The sequence below is a fragment of the Heptranchias perlo genome, chromosome 3, assembly GCF_035084215.1.
Source record: "Heptranchias perlo isolate sHepPer1 chromosome 3, sHepPer1.hap1, whole genome shotgun sequence".
Classification (NCBI taxonomy): Eukaryota; Metazoa; Chordata; class Chondrichthyes; order Hexanchiformes; family Hexanchidae; genus Heptranchias; species Heptranchias perlo.
This window is the reverse complement of record NC_090327.1, coordinates 85,499,053-85,515,225: the sequence shown is the minus strand read 5'-3', so window position 1 is coordinate 85,515,225 and position 16,173 is coordinate 85,499,053. Positions and strand designations below refer to the sequence as shown.

Genomic DNA, 16,173 nt, shown 5'->3' with positions numbered 1-16,173 from the left:
AAAGTGCTTCATTTTATATTTAATAATGTAATTTCTTTAAAATCATTTAAAAAAAATCTCTGACATGCTAAAATTCATAATGAAATATCTTGCCTGTTGTTTGTGACCTTCTATTTAATGTAGAATTTGAAGTTACTATGGTCCCTTGTGAATACAGTCTCCAGGAACTGTCAGCATGAATTACTCTGATTGTGACCGTATTCAGTTTTCTGTCGTGCCTTATTGTAGTACAGAAAGGAAAAATTAAAGTAGTATTTTTGATGAACAATTATAAGTTCTGCTTTGGAAATGGACAAATGAAGTTGTAGGTAGGACTGTGCAGCAAACTTTTACAGGCACTAAAACAGATTCGGAGTACAGACTAGGTTAACTTTCTGTGAATAGATTACTTCACTGTAGTTTCAGAATTAAAACTTGGTGTCTAATCTCAAACCATCCTCTAGGTCATCCAGAATCGGCTGATAGTGAAGTGCATATACATTAATGTGCATGCTCTGTTATTCTTGGAAATATGTAGAAAAGTTAAACTAGTGGTCATTGTTTGGTCCACGTTGCATGTACGGACTGTTCAATGAATGAGGGTCTGTTTGCATCATGACCTATATATCTGTACATTTAGGAAGGCAAAAATCAGAATTGTATTTGATTTGAAGCCCTTAAATTGTGGGCTACATTGCGTATTTGTATCTCTTAAGGAGAGATTGATTTTCGTATTTAATTCACTAGGGAATTTTGTATTGCAGGAATTTTCAGCTATCTGTTGTCGTCCACTGAAGAAAGGATAAAGTTAATTTTGTTTTGGTAAACTTTATATATTTTGAAGATTTATTAAAATAAATATTTAAGTCCCGATTCTCTGCAAATTCTCTACACGAAAATTTGACAGATAAACTGGAAACCTTCACGGTGATGCTGGTGAAGTCTCTCAAAGCATGTTCATGAATTTGTTGCTAATGTCAGTAAAGTTGGAAGAGTATCCCTTCAATAGACCTTTAACGTTATGTTGACCTACGCCTAATTTTCCTTCACATGAAATATTGGTATCCTGCTGTATCATTGGCCTGTCCATCCGTCTTCCACAATTCTAATACACCAGTGCTTCTTCAGTGTACATTGTTGATAGTTCATTGTACTTTGACAAGGGTAATATTGGTCTCAATTTGTTACTATGTAAATAACCTTCCTGAAGTAACTGGTTTAGAAAGCTGAGAAAGTATTGGGTCAGAATTTGCTGTAGCAGGGCATCTAATGGCATCTGCTGTTAGTTAGACTTACCCCTGCACCCTTCAGCTCAAAAGTGTTTTGCCCACAAAGTTGCTGAAAGTGCGAGCTGATAATGGCGCAGTGAGGGAAACAGGTTATCTTGGAACAGGGCAACCAACAGGGTAGAATCATAGGTTACAGCACAGAAGGAGGCAATTCAGCCCATCGAGTCCATGCAGGCTCTATGAAAGAGCAATCCAGCTAGTCCCACTCTCTCGCCCTATCCCCGTATTATAGAATCATAGAAGTTTACAACATGGAAACAGGCCCTTCGGCCCAACATGTCCATGTCGCCCAGTTTATACCACTAAGCTAGTCCCAATTGCCTGCACTTGGCCCATATCCCTCTATACCCATCTTACCCATGGAACTGTCCAAATGCTTTTTAAAAGATAAAATTGTACCCGCCTCTACTACTGCCTCTGGCAGCTCGTTCCAGACACTCACCACCCTTTGAGTGAAAAAATTGCCCCTCTGGACCCTTTTGTATCTCTCCCTTCTCACCTTAAATCTATGCCCCCTCGTTATAGACTCCCCTACCTTTGGGAAAAGATTTTGACTGTCTACCTTATCTATGCCCCTCATTATTTTATAGACTTCTATAAGATCACCCCTTAACCTCCTACTCTCCAGGGAAAAAAGTCTCAGTCTATCCAACCTCTCCCTATAAGTCAAACCATCAAGTCCTGGTAGCATCCTAGTAAATCTTTTCTGCACTCTTTCTAGTTTAATAATATCCTTTCTATAATAGGGTGACCAGAACTGTACACAGTATTCCAAGTGTGGCCTTACTAATGCCTTGTACAACTTCAACAAGACATCCCAACTCCTGTATTCAATGTTCTAACCAATGAAACCAAGCATGCTGAATGCCTTCTTCACCACCCTATCCACCTGTGACTCCACTTTCAAGGAGCTATGAACCTGTACTCCAAGATCTCTTTGTTCTATAACTCTCCCCAAAGCCCTACCGTTAACGGAGTAGGTCCTGGCCCGATTCGATCTACCAAAATGCATCACCTCACATTTATCTAAATTAAACTCCATCTGCCATTCATCGGCCCACTGGCCCAATTTATCAAGATCCCGTTGCAATCCTAGATAACCTTCTTCACTGTCCACAATGCCACCAATCTTGGTGTCATCTGCAAACTTACTAACCATGCCTCCTAAATTCTCATCCAAATCATTAATATAAATAACAAATAACAGCGGACCCAGCACCGATCCCTGAGGCACACCGCTGGTCACAGGCCTCCAGTTTGAAAAACAACCCTCAACAACCACCCTCTGTCTTCTGTCGTCTATCTAATTGGCTACCTCACCTTGGATCCCGTGAGATTTAACCTTATGTAACAACCTACCATGCGGTACCTTGTCAAAGGCTTTGCTAAAGTCCATGTAGACCACGTCTACTGCACAGCCCTCATCTATCTTCTTGGTTACCCCTTCAAAAAACTCAATCAAATTCGTGAGACATGATTTTCCTCTCACAAAACCATGCTGACTGTTCCTAATCAGTCCCTGCCTCTCCAAATACCTGTAGATCCTGTCTCTCAGAATACCCTCTAACAACTTACCCACTACAGATGTCAGGCTCACCGGTCTGTAGTTCCCAGGCTTTTCCCTGCCGCCCTTCTTAAACAAAGGCACAACATTTGCTACCCTCCAATCTTCAGGCACCTCACCTATAGCGGTGGATGATTCAAATATCTCTGCTAGGGGACCCGCAATTTCCTCCCTAACCTTCCATAACGTCCTGGGATACATTTCATCAGGTCCCGGAGATTTATCTACCTTGATGCGCGTTAAGACTTCCAGCACCTCCCTCTCTGTAATATGTACACTCCTCAAGACATCACTATTTATTTCCCCAAGTTCCCTAACATCCATGCCTTTCTCAACCGTAAATACCGATGTGAAATATTCATTTAGGATCTCACCCATCTCTTGTTGCAATTTTTTTCCTTTCAAGTACTTATCCAATTGCCTTTTGAAGGCCATGATTGAATCTGCCTCCACCACCCCCTCAGGCAGTGCATTCCAGGTCCTAACCACTCGCTGCGTAAAAAAGTTTTTCCTCATGTCACCTTTGGTTCTTTTGCCAATCACCTTAAATCTATGCCCTCTGGTTCTTGACCCTTTCGCCATTGGGAACAGTTTCTCTCTAACTATTCTGTCTAGACCCTTCATGATTTTAAATACCTCTATCAAATCTCCTCTCAACCTTCTCTGTTCCAAAGAGAATAACCCCAGCTTCTCCAGTCTATCCACGTAACTAAAGTCCCTCATCCCTGGAATCATTCTAGTAAATCTTTTCTGCACCCTCTCCAAGGCTTCACATCTTTCCTAAAGTGCGGTGCCCAGAACTGTACACAATACTCCAGTTGTGGTCGAACCAGTGTTTTATAAAGGTTCATCATGACTTCCTTGCATTTATACTCTATGCCTCTATTTAAAAAGCCCCAGGGTCCCTTATGTTTTTTTAACCGCTTTCTCAACCTGCCCTGCCACTTTCAATGATTTGTGCACATATATCCCCAGATATCTCTGTTTCTGTACCCCTTTTAGAATTGTGCCCTCTAGTTTATATTGCCTCTCATTCTTCCTACCAAAATGTATCAATTTGCATTTTTCTACGTTAAATTTCATCTGCCACATGTCCGCCCATTCCACCAGCCTGTCTATATCCTCTTGAAGTCTATCACTATCCTCTTCACTGTTCACTACACTTCCAAGTTTTGTGTCTTAAGCAAATTTGGAAATTGTGCCCTGTACACCCAAGTCCAAGTCACTAATATATATCAAGAAAAGCAGTGGTCCCAGCACCGACCCCTGGGGAACACCACTGTACACCTCCCTCCAATCCGAAAAACAACCGTTCACCACTACTCTCTGCTTCCTGTTACTTAGCCAATTTTGCATCCATGCTGCCACTGCCCCCTTTATTCCATGGGCTTCAATCTTGAAGACAAGCCTATTATGCGGCACTTTATCAAATGCCTTTTGAAAATCCATATACACCACATCAGCTACATTGCCCTCATCTACCCTCTCTGTTACCTCATCAAAAAACTCTCTTAGTTAGTTAAACACGATGTGCCTTTAACAAATTCGTGCTGGCTTTCCCTAATCAATCGACACTCGTCCAAGTGACTGCTAATTCTGTCCCGGATTATTGTTTCTAAAAGTTCCCCCATCACCAAGGTTAAACTGACTGGCCTGTAGTTGCTGGGTTTATCCTTGCATCTTTTTTTGAACAAGGGTGTAATATTTGCAATTCTCCAGTCCTCTGGCATCACCCCTGTATCTAAGGATGTTTGGAAGATTATGGCCAGTACCTCCGCAATTTCCACCCTTACTTCCCTCAGCAACCTAGAATGCACCACATCCGGTCCGGGTGACTTATCTACTTTAAGAAAAGTGTAGCCTTTCTAGTACCTTCTCTTTATCAATTATTAACCCATCCAATATCTCAACTACATCTTCCTTTACTGAGACTCTGGCAGCATCTTCTTCCTTGGTAAAGACAGATGCAAAGTACACATTTAATACCTTGGCCATGCCCTCTGCTTCCATGAATAGATCTACTTTTTGCTCCTGGATCAGCCCCACTCCTCCTCTTACTACCTGTTTACTGTTTACATGCCTATGGAAGACTTTTGGATTCCCTTTTATGTTTCCTGCCAGTCTATTCTCATACTCTCTTTGCCCCTCTTATTTCCTTTTTCACTTCCCCTCTGAACTTTCTCTATTTGGTATTATCAACCTGTCCTATGCCCCTTTTTTCTGCTTCATCTTACTCTCTATCTCTTTTGTCATCCAGGGAGGTCTGGCTTTGGTTGCCCTACCTTTCTCCCTTGTGGGAATGTGCCTAGATTGTATCTGAACCATCTCCACCTTAAAGGCTGCCCATTGTTCAGTTACAGTTTTGCCTGCCAATCTTTGATTCCAATTTACCCGGGCCAGATCTGTTCTCATCCCACTGAAATTGGCCCTTCTCCAATTGAGTATTTTTACTTTAGAGTGGTCCATGCCCTTTTCCATAGCTATTCTAAACCTTATGATACTATGATCGCTGTTCCCTAAATGTTCCCCCACTGACACTTGCTCCACTTGGCCTACCTCATTCCCCAGAACCAAGTCCAGCAATGCCTCCTTCCTCATTGGGCCGGAAATGTACTGGTCAAGAAAGTTCTCCTGAACACACTTCAAAAATTTCTCTCCCTCTTTGCCCCTTATTATTGTTATCCCAGTCTATATTAGGATAGTTGAAGTCCCCCGTTATCACTACTCTATGGCTTTTGCACCTCTCTGTAATTTCCCTGCAAATTTACTCCTTTATATCCTTCCCATTGGTTGGTGGCCTATCGAATACACCCAGTAGTGTAATGGCACCTCTATTGTTTCTTAACTTTAACCAATTAGATTCTGTCCTTGACCCCTCCAGGACATCGTCTCTCTCCAGAGCTGCAATATTCTCCTTAATCAATACTGCCACCCCCACCGCCCCCCCCCCCCCCCGCCTCCCTTTCTTCCCTGCCCTATCTTTCTTGAACACCTTGTATCCAGGGATATTTAGTATCCAATCCTGACCTTTTTTGAGCCAGGTCTCCATTATCGCCACAACATCATATTCCCATATAGCTAAATGCACCTGCAGCTCCCCAACCTTGTTTAATGCGCTTCGTGCGTTTACACACATGCACTGTAAACCTATTTTAAACTTTCTTGTACTCTTTTAGTCTGGTCCCATCTACTACTGTACTATTTCTTGCTCTAGTGCTATCTTTCTCTCCCAATCCTTTGTGCACCTTGTTTCTCCTTTCCATTGCTACATCCTATAGCCTTAACCAATGAGATTTAAGGATTGGGAAATAAACATAGGAAGGATTGAGGAGGGTGAATTAAAGGGAGTGGATTCAATGTCAAATCAGATACAGAAAGAGAAATAAAGAGAGGGAAAGAAAGATTGGATTAAGAGAGAGAGAAAAAAGAGACAGAAAGGAAAACTAAGGGGAAAAAAAATTGACATTTTAAAAAACCTCCCTGAAGGAATGAGACTGCACACTTGTAATAGTTAATTTTTGGTGCCAGAGATGTTGATTGGCAGTCATTAACATTTATCACGTTGTTAAAAGGGTACTTGTGTTTGTAATCACAAGACTTAACTTTCTATGGTGAGGTTAATGGGCAAATGCAGCAAGTTCCATAAAAAAGGGAGGCTAAGGGCAAGATGCTGTTTTCGCAAAGCTAATGGCGAAGTGGTGCAACTTTTGGATATTCACATTTAACCGCACGTCTGCTCCTCGCCTAAAATTGCTGTACCAATTACCCATCAATAACGGAAGCGTCATTAGCCTTGCCATTATTTTGACAGCAAAATCTGGCCCATTAGGTTATCAACATCTTGAATTTGAGAGTGCTAACTGTCGTACTTTCTCATGATTTTTGTTTCTGTTATACGAAGCATTATAATATTTTGTATGACGGAAAAATAAAAATATAACTTTTTTTAATTAAAGAAAGCATTTCATCATTTTAATTATTGAAATGACAGCGCCTCTTAGGTCCATGCCCATCAAATGAAAACTTTGGGCAATTGACGTTAGAGCTATCAATTTTAATTTCAGTCCTAGTAGAGATGTAGCAAAACAGTCCTTAAGCTGTTAAGACCGCTGGGCAACTTGACCATACAAGAGTCGTTCTTTTCATATAAATGCTGCAAGCAGACCTACATATGATTTGTTTTAAAAAGAAAGGAATGGCACAGACGAGGGCCTGAAAGTTAGGCTACTGTAACAGTGGCTGTAAATAATTCTTGATTAAACTTTGCTTCTGGTGTAAATAAGCTGCATTTTTTTTAACAGAAATAGTTAGTTACAAAATTGTAAAATATATATATATATATATATATATATAATTTGAAACCATACCAAATCAATTTTGTATCTCAAACAAGCTACATAAACACTTAGGGGAGAAATTGCACCTTGTTGCATCCGTTAGGTGTGAAACGAGGGGGAAAAGGTCCAACTTTGCGGGGCCTCTTCAAGACAGTCACCAAAGCCACCTGACATATGTCCAATGTCATTTTGGCTCAGGCATCCCTGGTGGCTGCCTCGAGGTATTCAAACCCTCATTAGCATATGCAAGAGTCCTAAGGCCTGATTAAGGACCCCTCTTAGAAATTGGTCAGTGCTGAGAGGAGCATGTGGTGGGCATACTCCACTCAGGTTTTCCTGTCTTGCTACGGCCTAACCAGCCATTCTTAAAGGGACTGCCGGAGGCTGCCAACAGAAAACTAAGTTTCTTTTTTTTAACTTAATTTATGCGGAGCCAGGAGGAGCTGGTGATGGCCAAATGGCGTCCACAGCTTGCTGGAAGTATGCTAATGAATTCCGATGTCCGATTTCGGGTGATCCTTGAGTTCTGGCTTCAGGCGCGTGCTCTGAGTGCACTGCCTATTTCGGGTCTAATCCAATTTTTCTAGCCCTTTTTCTTTTCCCCCAGTTAAAATTTCACAAGTACATCCTTCTAAGTCTCCATTTAACAATGGATACTGTGGGGGTAAAACTAGAACCATCCGTGGTGGATTTCTGTGTACATAAACTGTTCCTTTTACGAATGCTACATGTTGGCTGTAACCCAGCCTATGGCCCAGTTGCCTTTAGTCATTAGTTTGAGATACATCATTGATAGTTTAGTTCCATGTGCTTAGTCCAGCCATTAACAGAAATAACTTGAAGATAATTAGCCTCTGTCTTACTTTGGAAAAGGGATCCTTGCTGCATGCTACTTATCCCATAATTGGAATGGGTTTATTGAGTTTCTCTAGGACCAATATTTTCAAATTCGTTAGTGCAAATCATTTGCTTATTGATGCTGTAAAATTTGGTAATAAATGGGCTGTTTGGCTCACAAAAAGATCACTTTTCAGGTAAAATGAAATGGAACTGAAATATCATTTTGATGAGGCCTTTAAACAATGTGTTTTTTTAAGCCATTCAATCTTGTAACTTGCTATTGCACTTCCCATTTTGCCTTAAACCTTCCTCTGAGCTAGTTCCATTTAATTTGTTTGTTTCATGCTTCTAATAAGCCCTTTTTGTCACTGAAGCAAAGGCACAATGACAGATCTGAGTAAGGCACCTTGAAAATAAGCTTCAATGTTCTGACAAGACTGATGTATTTTTATTCCTGCTTTCCTACTGGACATCTTGGGATTTTGCTGACAAAATAGACTGACAGTGAGCAGACTGACACTACGGGTCCTGCTGATGGGGAAACCACCGCAGAGGTTTGTACATTCCACCAGCCTGCACTTCCCATGGAAATGATCCTCGTAATCTCACTTGTTTGTCTGAGAGTTTTAACTGGTGCAGCTGTTAATTTGACATTAATGTAGCCACAAGATGGTATACAGATTAGCGTGAAGAAGTGCCAAGTACAAAGTAACAGAGCACTTATTCTAAGCTAAAATGAGAATTGGCCGGAAAGATCAGCAGAACAGAATGGTTCAAGAAGTCATTGGGAAAGTGCACTGCATGAAAATGAGATGTGTGGCTTCCTCAAGCATCTGTGTTTGCTCTTATTTCTTAATTCATACAGTGTGCCTTCTCAAGACTAGCTGTAATGCAATTCATTACTGGAAAGTGCAGGCAGTGCCCAGACTTTAATATCAAACCAAATTTTCCCAAACTAAGATAATGACCAATGCAGATTATGAACTAGGGGAGTTGTTTTGATGCAGAATTGACGCTATGCAACTTGTCCTTCAGCGCCCTTCCAATGTTTGCATGCAAAGACCTGATAACCTGGCTGAAATCCAATCTCACTTTGTGATGTATCATGGACATGAGCCACTTTTACTACTTTGTGGGGTAATGGCTTTGTAGACCAACATACTACGCTACCAAGCTACTTATTGCTGTTGTTTTCTAAACCAATCGTAACAGTGCCTAAATAAAGTTAGTGAAAGTTGCAGAAAGTACCTGCTCTGTCCTCTTGGTATGTAACAAAAGAATATTTCCTCCCTGCTGATTTTCTGCAATCATCTCATCTTTTATTTCCCTTTTAAAACTCGTTTTTGTTTCATTGCTCTACTGTGTTTGCCAATGGTCCAGCTCTCAGCTAACCTGAGTGCATAAGGCCACTGGCTAGTGGATTTCACATTGTTGACATTGACAGGTGGTTGATGGCTGGAAACATGATGTTACAGCTTTAACAATGATGCTTATTTTTTCTCAAATGCTTCACTTCAAATTTTAATTCACATTACACATTACTTGAAATCACTTAACACCTGCAGTATTTTAGCTAAATAAACCATTTTATTTGACATTGTTTAAAGGATGTGTTCAACTGAAGTGACTCTTTACGTACCACTTTCTGTGATTTGCCAGTGGAACAAGCTGTTTAGCGAGACACTCAGCACACTGTTGCAGAAAGCTGTGTGCAATCCAAACAAAAAAACTGTTTTCCATAATATCGACGTTAGTGAAGGTTACATTTGAGAACATGCTTGAAAATGCATTGAAACTAATAACGGAAAACTACTAGCATTCATATAGTTGCTTAATCACTTATACACTTAACTCCATTTGAATAATGTACTGCTCATGTGTCTCTGGTCCATATACATATACCACTTCCCTCCTAATATGCACACTTATAAGCACACGGTTATGTGAACAGTGTTAGCAGAAGGAACTCTCACTGTAACTGGTTGTTCTTTTATTAAAGCAATGCGCATTATATTCTTTAAAGAGGAATTGTTTCCTGCTGTAGATGGTAGATGATGATCCTAAACTATTTTAAAGATGGCATTAATCAAAAGCAAAGGACCGCAAGTCCTCCTGGTCTCTTCTATAAAGCTGTTTTTGAGCTTTGTTAAGATTTTTTACTCTGTCACCATCCTGCGTCATAATAAGCAGATAGTTTGATCATGTTCAGGGATTTCTTGTTGTGCTCTGTACATTTCCTGACTACATTCCTCGTACACTGAATAATTTCAAGATCTTTTGAATATAATGCGGAAGTAACTTTGGTACGGTAGTATGGCTTCCTTGTGACTGTAAATTTGTACATTGACATGGTGTCAGTGATCAGATGTTGTTAAAGCTTTGATTTTAAATCCTTCTTTATGCCACCAGTCTGATCAAGAGGATGAAACGGAATCCAAGACCCAGGTACACGGAAGAGATTTTTATGTAAAAGACTAGATTGTAGAGTAGCCCATCAGTCTGAATTATTCTTCTACTGTACTTCAGTTTCTGTTGTAGGTTTATATTTTCTTACGCTTTCCTGGCTTAAATAGTATAACTTGCATCATCTTTTTCCTTTGCTAGCTTTTTGTTCCAAATACTTATTTTGCATCTTGTGTTCCATATCCATTTCCATTTTATTTTTGCTTTTTTTACAGAATAGTCTTGTAAAGCGAATCAAAGGTGAAAATGTGTATGTCAAACATAGTAATCTTATGTTAGAGGTTTGTATCTGTATAAGTTGTGCATCACTAATCGTTTGTGCACACTAGTAGATCTGGATAACTAGTGATCAGCCCTTTGACATGGAGTGCTGTATGTTTACTGCATGTAGTGCATTTATCCTGACCAGCCGCAATGATGTTACACTCAAAAGAATTCATGTTTCTTCGTATGCTGTGCACAATTAAAGTGAAAACATAATTGTGTGTTAATAGTGCCATCTAACATGCAGCCATTTGTAGTGGGAATGTATTTTCTTAAACACAGCGTAAATTGCACGTCTTTAGCTATTTCTGTTTTCTTTTCCAGTAATTTTTTTAAATTTTAACATTATTAATACTGTTCTTTCTAAAAGTACTTGTGCACTAGAATCATCAGATTTAATGCAAGGCTGATTTGTTTTCTCCATTTCAGATTATCAGCTTTGCAAATGATATAATTTGGGCAATTTTGATGGAACAGAGAACCCATTTATAAAAAAAATTGAATACAGTGGCAATTTTCTGTCTTCATTTGAATTGCGAATTTCAAATATTAGGGTCAAAAAGAATAACATTTTTATGAAAGTGATAACATTTCCAAATAGCTCTGATACAGTTATAGTGTAGCATGTTTAACTCTCTTCATGTAAATGAAATATAATTATGTAATAGTTACAAGACATGTTTAGCAGTTTTAATATATGGTTGGTCACAGTATTTTAGGAACCTACCTGGCATTATTTTGTTATACTTGTTGCAAAGGCAGCATTTATACAAAACTCTACAAAAAATCAACTACAAATAGACACAGTTGCACAATTTATATGTAGTCATCCTGATTTGCAATTTAAAAAAGTAAATCAATGGGAAGGCAAAACAATAGCAACAACTTATAGTTATAGAGCTGGCCTCGCATGTACTTTACAAGGTGGGAAGATGGACAATAAGCAGCAAGCATGGAATTTATGGGAGAGCGGGAGATTGAAGACGTGATCAAAGAAATAAGTTCCCATGAGGCTTTTAACAGCAGGGCGAGAGGTGGCACAGAAAATTGGTTTTGAAAGAGAATTGCAATAGCTGAAATAGCAGTCTCTAATATTAGAACAGAGGGGTGGAGGACAAGCAGCAATTTGAGGTCAAAGGAACGGAGAGTGTGGACTGAGATGTATGGCTGGAGAAAATTACACGAATAGGGTGGGACATGGCGTTTGAAAATAGATGTAGATCTTGAAGTTTTTCCATTGCAGCAGAGGGAGACAATGGAGATGGGCAAGCACTGGCCGATGGGTATGAGGGAATGGACTCAGACCATGGAGTTCTGGATTAGCTGGTTTGTGAAGAGTGGAAGTGGGAGGCTGGTAAGGAGAGAATTTCAGAAGTCAATCCATAAGGTACTGAAGTTAGGAACAGAGGTTCAGCAGTGGAAGAAGTGAGGTAGGGATGGAACTCGTGTATATTCCAATGGTGGTAAAAGCGTGATTTACCATTAGACCAGATATGAGGTAGAAAGCTCAGTTCAGTGTTGCACACTGCTAGGTTCAGCCTGAGGAACAGCCAGGGACCTTGATGGAATCCATGTCAGAGGGCACATAGGTACAGGTAGGAGCCCAGCAGGATGGCTTCAGTTTTGCCAATGTTGAGCTGTAAGAAATTATGATTTATCTAAGACCCCTGATATCAGGGAGATAGTTCAATAATTCAGAAACAGGAGTCAATGCTGGTGGCAGAGAGGTGGTGGTGAGTGTCTTCTGGCATATATGTGGAGGTTCATTCTGTGCTTGCACATGATGTTGCTAAGGGTAGTATGTAATTATTAGGAGAGAACCTAGGATGGAGTCCTGGGCTATACCAGAGGTGACTGGTCACCTGATGTGAAACTATTTGAGATGTATTGACTGCATTGGGATGGCAGAGAGATTGAGGAGGGATAGTGAATCTCGTTCAGTCACACAAGATGTGACATGTGACCTTGACCAGTGTTATCTCAGTGCTGTGAGTTGGTTGGAAACCGGGTTGGAGGGAGTGGTAGAAATAATGAATATGATATATGATGGCAGTGACGTGCAAGAACCTTGAAGAAAAAATCAGTTCAGATAGGACAATAGTTTGTGAGGATAGAGCAATTTAAGGGGGCTTTTTAAAGGAGTGACACCAGCTTTAAAAGGAACGATAACCGTGCTTGAAGAGAAGGAGAAATTGATGATACCAATAATATCAGGCTGATAAGGGAAACCTGGATGGTGGTTTGGAAGGGGGTCAAGGCAGTGGGGAATGGACTTCCTGGAGGAAATTAATCTACTGAGGGCTGGGGAAAATGTAAGGAATGTGTAAGGAAGCAAGTTTGGGTTAGGAGGGGTGGGGACAGGGGAGGTGGAGGTGGCTGAGTGAATGTCAAAAAATTTTGGAAAGAAAGGTGTCCAGGACTTCACTGCATCGAGACTCTAAGGGTGGAGGGGATTGATCGGCGAAAGTGATTAATGGTGACAGAGAAATTCAAGGTTTCCTTTACCTTCCAGGATGATCCTGGAGTAATAGAAGGATTTAGCCATGGAGAGCGCGAGTGGTACTACTTATAGTGATCAAGCCAAATCTACCAGTGGATAGCCAGCATCATGTGTTCCAACCTACAAGGAATGCATTTATTTTGGCATTGATGGCATGTGCTGTGTTGAAATAGCGGATAATGTTGATTTTTACTGGCAGCAACATGCATTGCAAGGGCTGTTTTTATTTTTAAACCAGAATAGTGCCTTAATTAACACATCATTTATAAAAAAAACGATTATGTTAAGCTTAAGCTGTTTACATGGATGCAATATTTGGTAAAATGAATTAAAAAGTTGTTTTTTTTTTCTGACCTGCTCCTGTTCTGAAAGCTCTGGCTCCTCTCTGGGATATAGTTGCTTTGGCACCAGTAACTCTCTACTCAAATGATCCTCCTCCACGTCAGTATAGGCAGGCTATTGGGTCACAGGCAACATCACAGCCAAGCCTGGTCCTGTTCTCACCAAATGTCCACTTCCACATTTGCAGTGATTGAAAGCGGGAGCCCTGGCCAAGTATGCCTCCCTACTCCCCACCCACCAACCCATGGGAACTGAGGTCAATTGCAGCATTTCTACCACCAACCTCAGCTGAGACAGCACAGACTAAGGATTGAATGAGAGATCTTCCTGATTTGTGTGGCTCAGATACTCACTGCTTAATCAGCTGAATTATCAAGATAACTGAATTGCAAAATTCTGGGAGGTGACTTTTTTTGTGGGTGAGGAATTCTGTCCAAAATGAAGTTAGTTAAGTACTGAAACTTTAAGGTAATTTTGCTCCGCCTGATGCATTCTGTTCGAGAAGCTCTCTAAACACAGGGCTGAGATTTTATATCGTAACGGCATACTTAATATAAATAATCTCTCAATTTTTTAAATGTCAGTTATAGGAAGATTAAAAATGCAGAATTGTGGGAGCAAAAGTATTCAAATGAAATGAAACATCCATGTTGTGAGAAAATGAAGATCACAATGATATTAGGATGATGTGCTAAAATTATTTGCCTTTGATTTTTCTTGTTAATGGAAAGGACTTTGACAAAACTCAGGAGGAGGTGGTTAAGCATCATGCCAATATAAATGAGATGAAACGAACATTCCTGGAATCTACATCTGAAAGCGGACCTGACGAATGGGAAAAGAGATTATCTGCCTCCCCAGTTAGATCCTTTTCGAAGACCGAGGACTTGCCCATGATTGAGCCTCTTGTGTTTGAGGAGGTAATTTATGTAGCAATGTTATTTTTAAACTCCATGTTGCATTCAGAAATGTGTGGCTTTGAACTTGTCAACACTTGCACACTGTTTTGTCCACCTTTTATGCAGCTAAAATAGTATCTGGTACAACATTGTTTAATTATGTTACATAAGATGCTTTCACTGGGATAAATAACATGTATAACACAGATTGTAGAGAGATTATGCAACTGTATGCTTTCCATGTCATTGTCGTTCTGGTCACTCTTCATGTTTCAGATTTTAATGTAACCCAGTTTAGAAAGATCATTTTATATACTTGTCATTGAATTGCTTTAACGTTGATAGCAGACCAAAGAGGATACTGGTGAGACACTACAGAGCAAGTCAGTGGATGAACAGAGTGTTGCTGGGCCTGACGCTTCTGTGGTGAAAGAAGATGAAAGACTAGCAAAGGTATCGCATTTGATTGCCACTGTGTGCAGCTGTTGTTATTAGGTTCTTTAAATTTCCCGCATCTCCGATTTCATATTCAGACATTATTGTTAAATCTCCCTGAAATTGAATCAGGTTTCAGTGCTGGACATCCTGGCCCCGATCCCTGATAGTTTGCTATATTGTAAGAATGGATTTTCTGTTCTCTTAATTGATTATATTTTTTAAAACAAATATATACTACGTATGATTTCAATGCATTAGCATTTGCAAAACATTGATATGTGGATTGCTGTGACCAAATTAAGCATTGCGTAGTAAATTAGTCAAAAATCATTCTGCAGGAAATAAATTAGTTGCATAACAGGAGATTCTCTGTATTTTGGAGAAGAAGTCTGTCATTTTACTTGTCTGTCCCCTCACTGGATAAGTTTTAAAGCTAGGTACAAGGCATTATAAGTTGCAGGTTCTGAAAATGCTGCTTCACAATCTAAGTGGGGTTGAGCCACACCACTGAAAATGTTGGCGCTGCATTCATACAGTGGCTTATATTTTGACTTGATACTGAAATATGTTTGTATACTACAAAGTGCTTATGAATTCAGAGTGAAATCTGTCTGTCCTCACCTCTCTTTTCCATAATTTAAAAATGTGCATAATACAATACAGTACAAAAACAGAAAATGTTGAAAACACACAGCTGGTCAGTCAGTATCTGCAGAGCGAACAGAAAAATTAATGTTTTGGGTGCAGAGCCGCCTTCAAAACAAAGTTTTTTTTTTAATAATACAAGTTGTTTTCCCTTATCATTTTTCATATTCTAGCTTCTTTTATCGTAGAATGGTTACAGCACAAAAAGAGGCCATTCAGCCCCTCGAGCTCTTTGTAAGAACAATCCAGTTAGTCCCATTCCCCCACTCTTTCCCTGTAGCCCTGCAATTTTTTTCCCTTTAAGTATTTATCCAATTCCTTTTTGAAAGACACAATTGAATCTGCATCCACCACCCTCTCAGGCAGTGCATTCCAGATCATAAATACTCGCTGCTTTAAAAAAGTTTTTCCTCGTGTCGCCTTTGGTTCTTTTGCCAATCACCTTAAATCTGTGTCTTCTGGTTTTCGACCCTTCCGCCACTGGGAACAGTTTCTCTTTCTTTACTTCATCTAAACCCTTCATGATTTTGAACACTTCCATCAAATCTCTTCTCTGCTTTTTTAAACAGCTAATAAAAATTAATTTGTGTTTATTAAGAGATTCATCCAGTTC

The 16,173-nt window shown here is 39.9% G+C and overlaps 1 protein-coding gene across 14 annotated transcripts in view; it reads left to right on the top strand.

Annotated features, from left to right (window-relative positions):
- Positions 1 to 16,173, top strand: part of epb41l3a (erythrocyte membrane protein band 4.1-like 3a) — a 210,532-nt gene that overhangs the window by 169,913 nt on the left and 24,446 nt on the right. For 10 of the 14 annotated variants that reach the window (XM_067980719.1, XM_067980706.1, XM_067980707.1 and 7 more), the window contains 3 exons: positions 10,688 to 10,753; positions 14,310 to 14,498; positions 14,823 to 14,930. In XM_067980719.1, coding sequence (XP_067836820.1) covers positions 10,688 to 10,753; positions 14,310 to 14,498; positions 14,823 to 14,930 — 363 coding nt within the window. The remainder of the gene's footprint in view (positions 1 to 10,687; positions 10,754 to 14,309; positions 14,499 to 14,822; positions 14,931 to 16,173) is intronic. The other 4 variants (XM_067980710.1, XM_067980716.1, XM_067980708.1 and 1 more) reach the window with 3 other exon arrangements.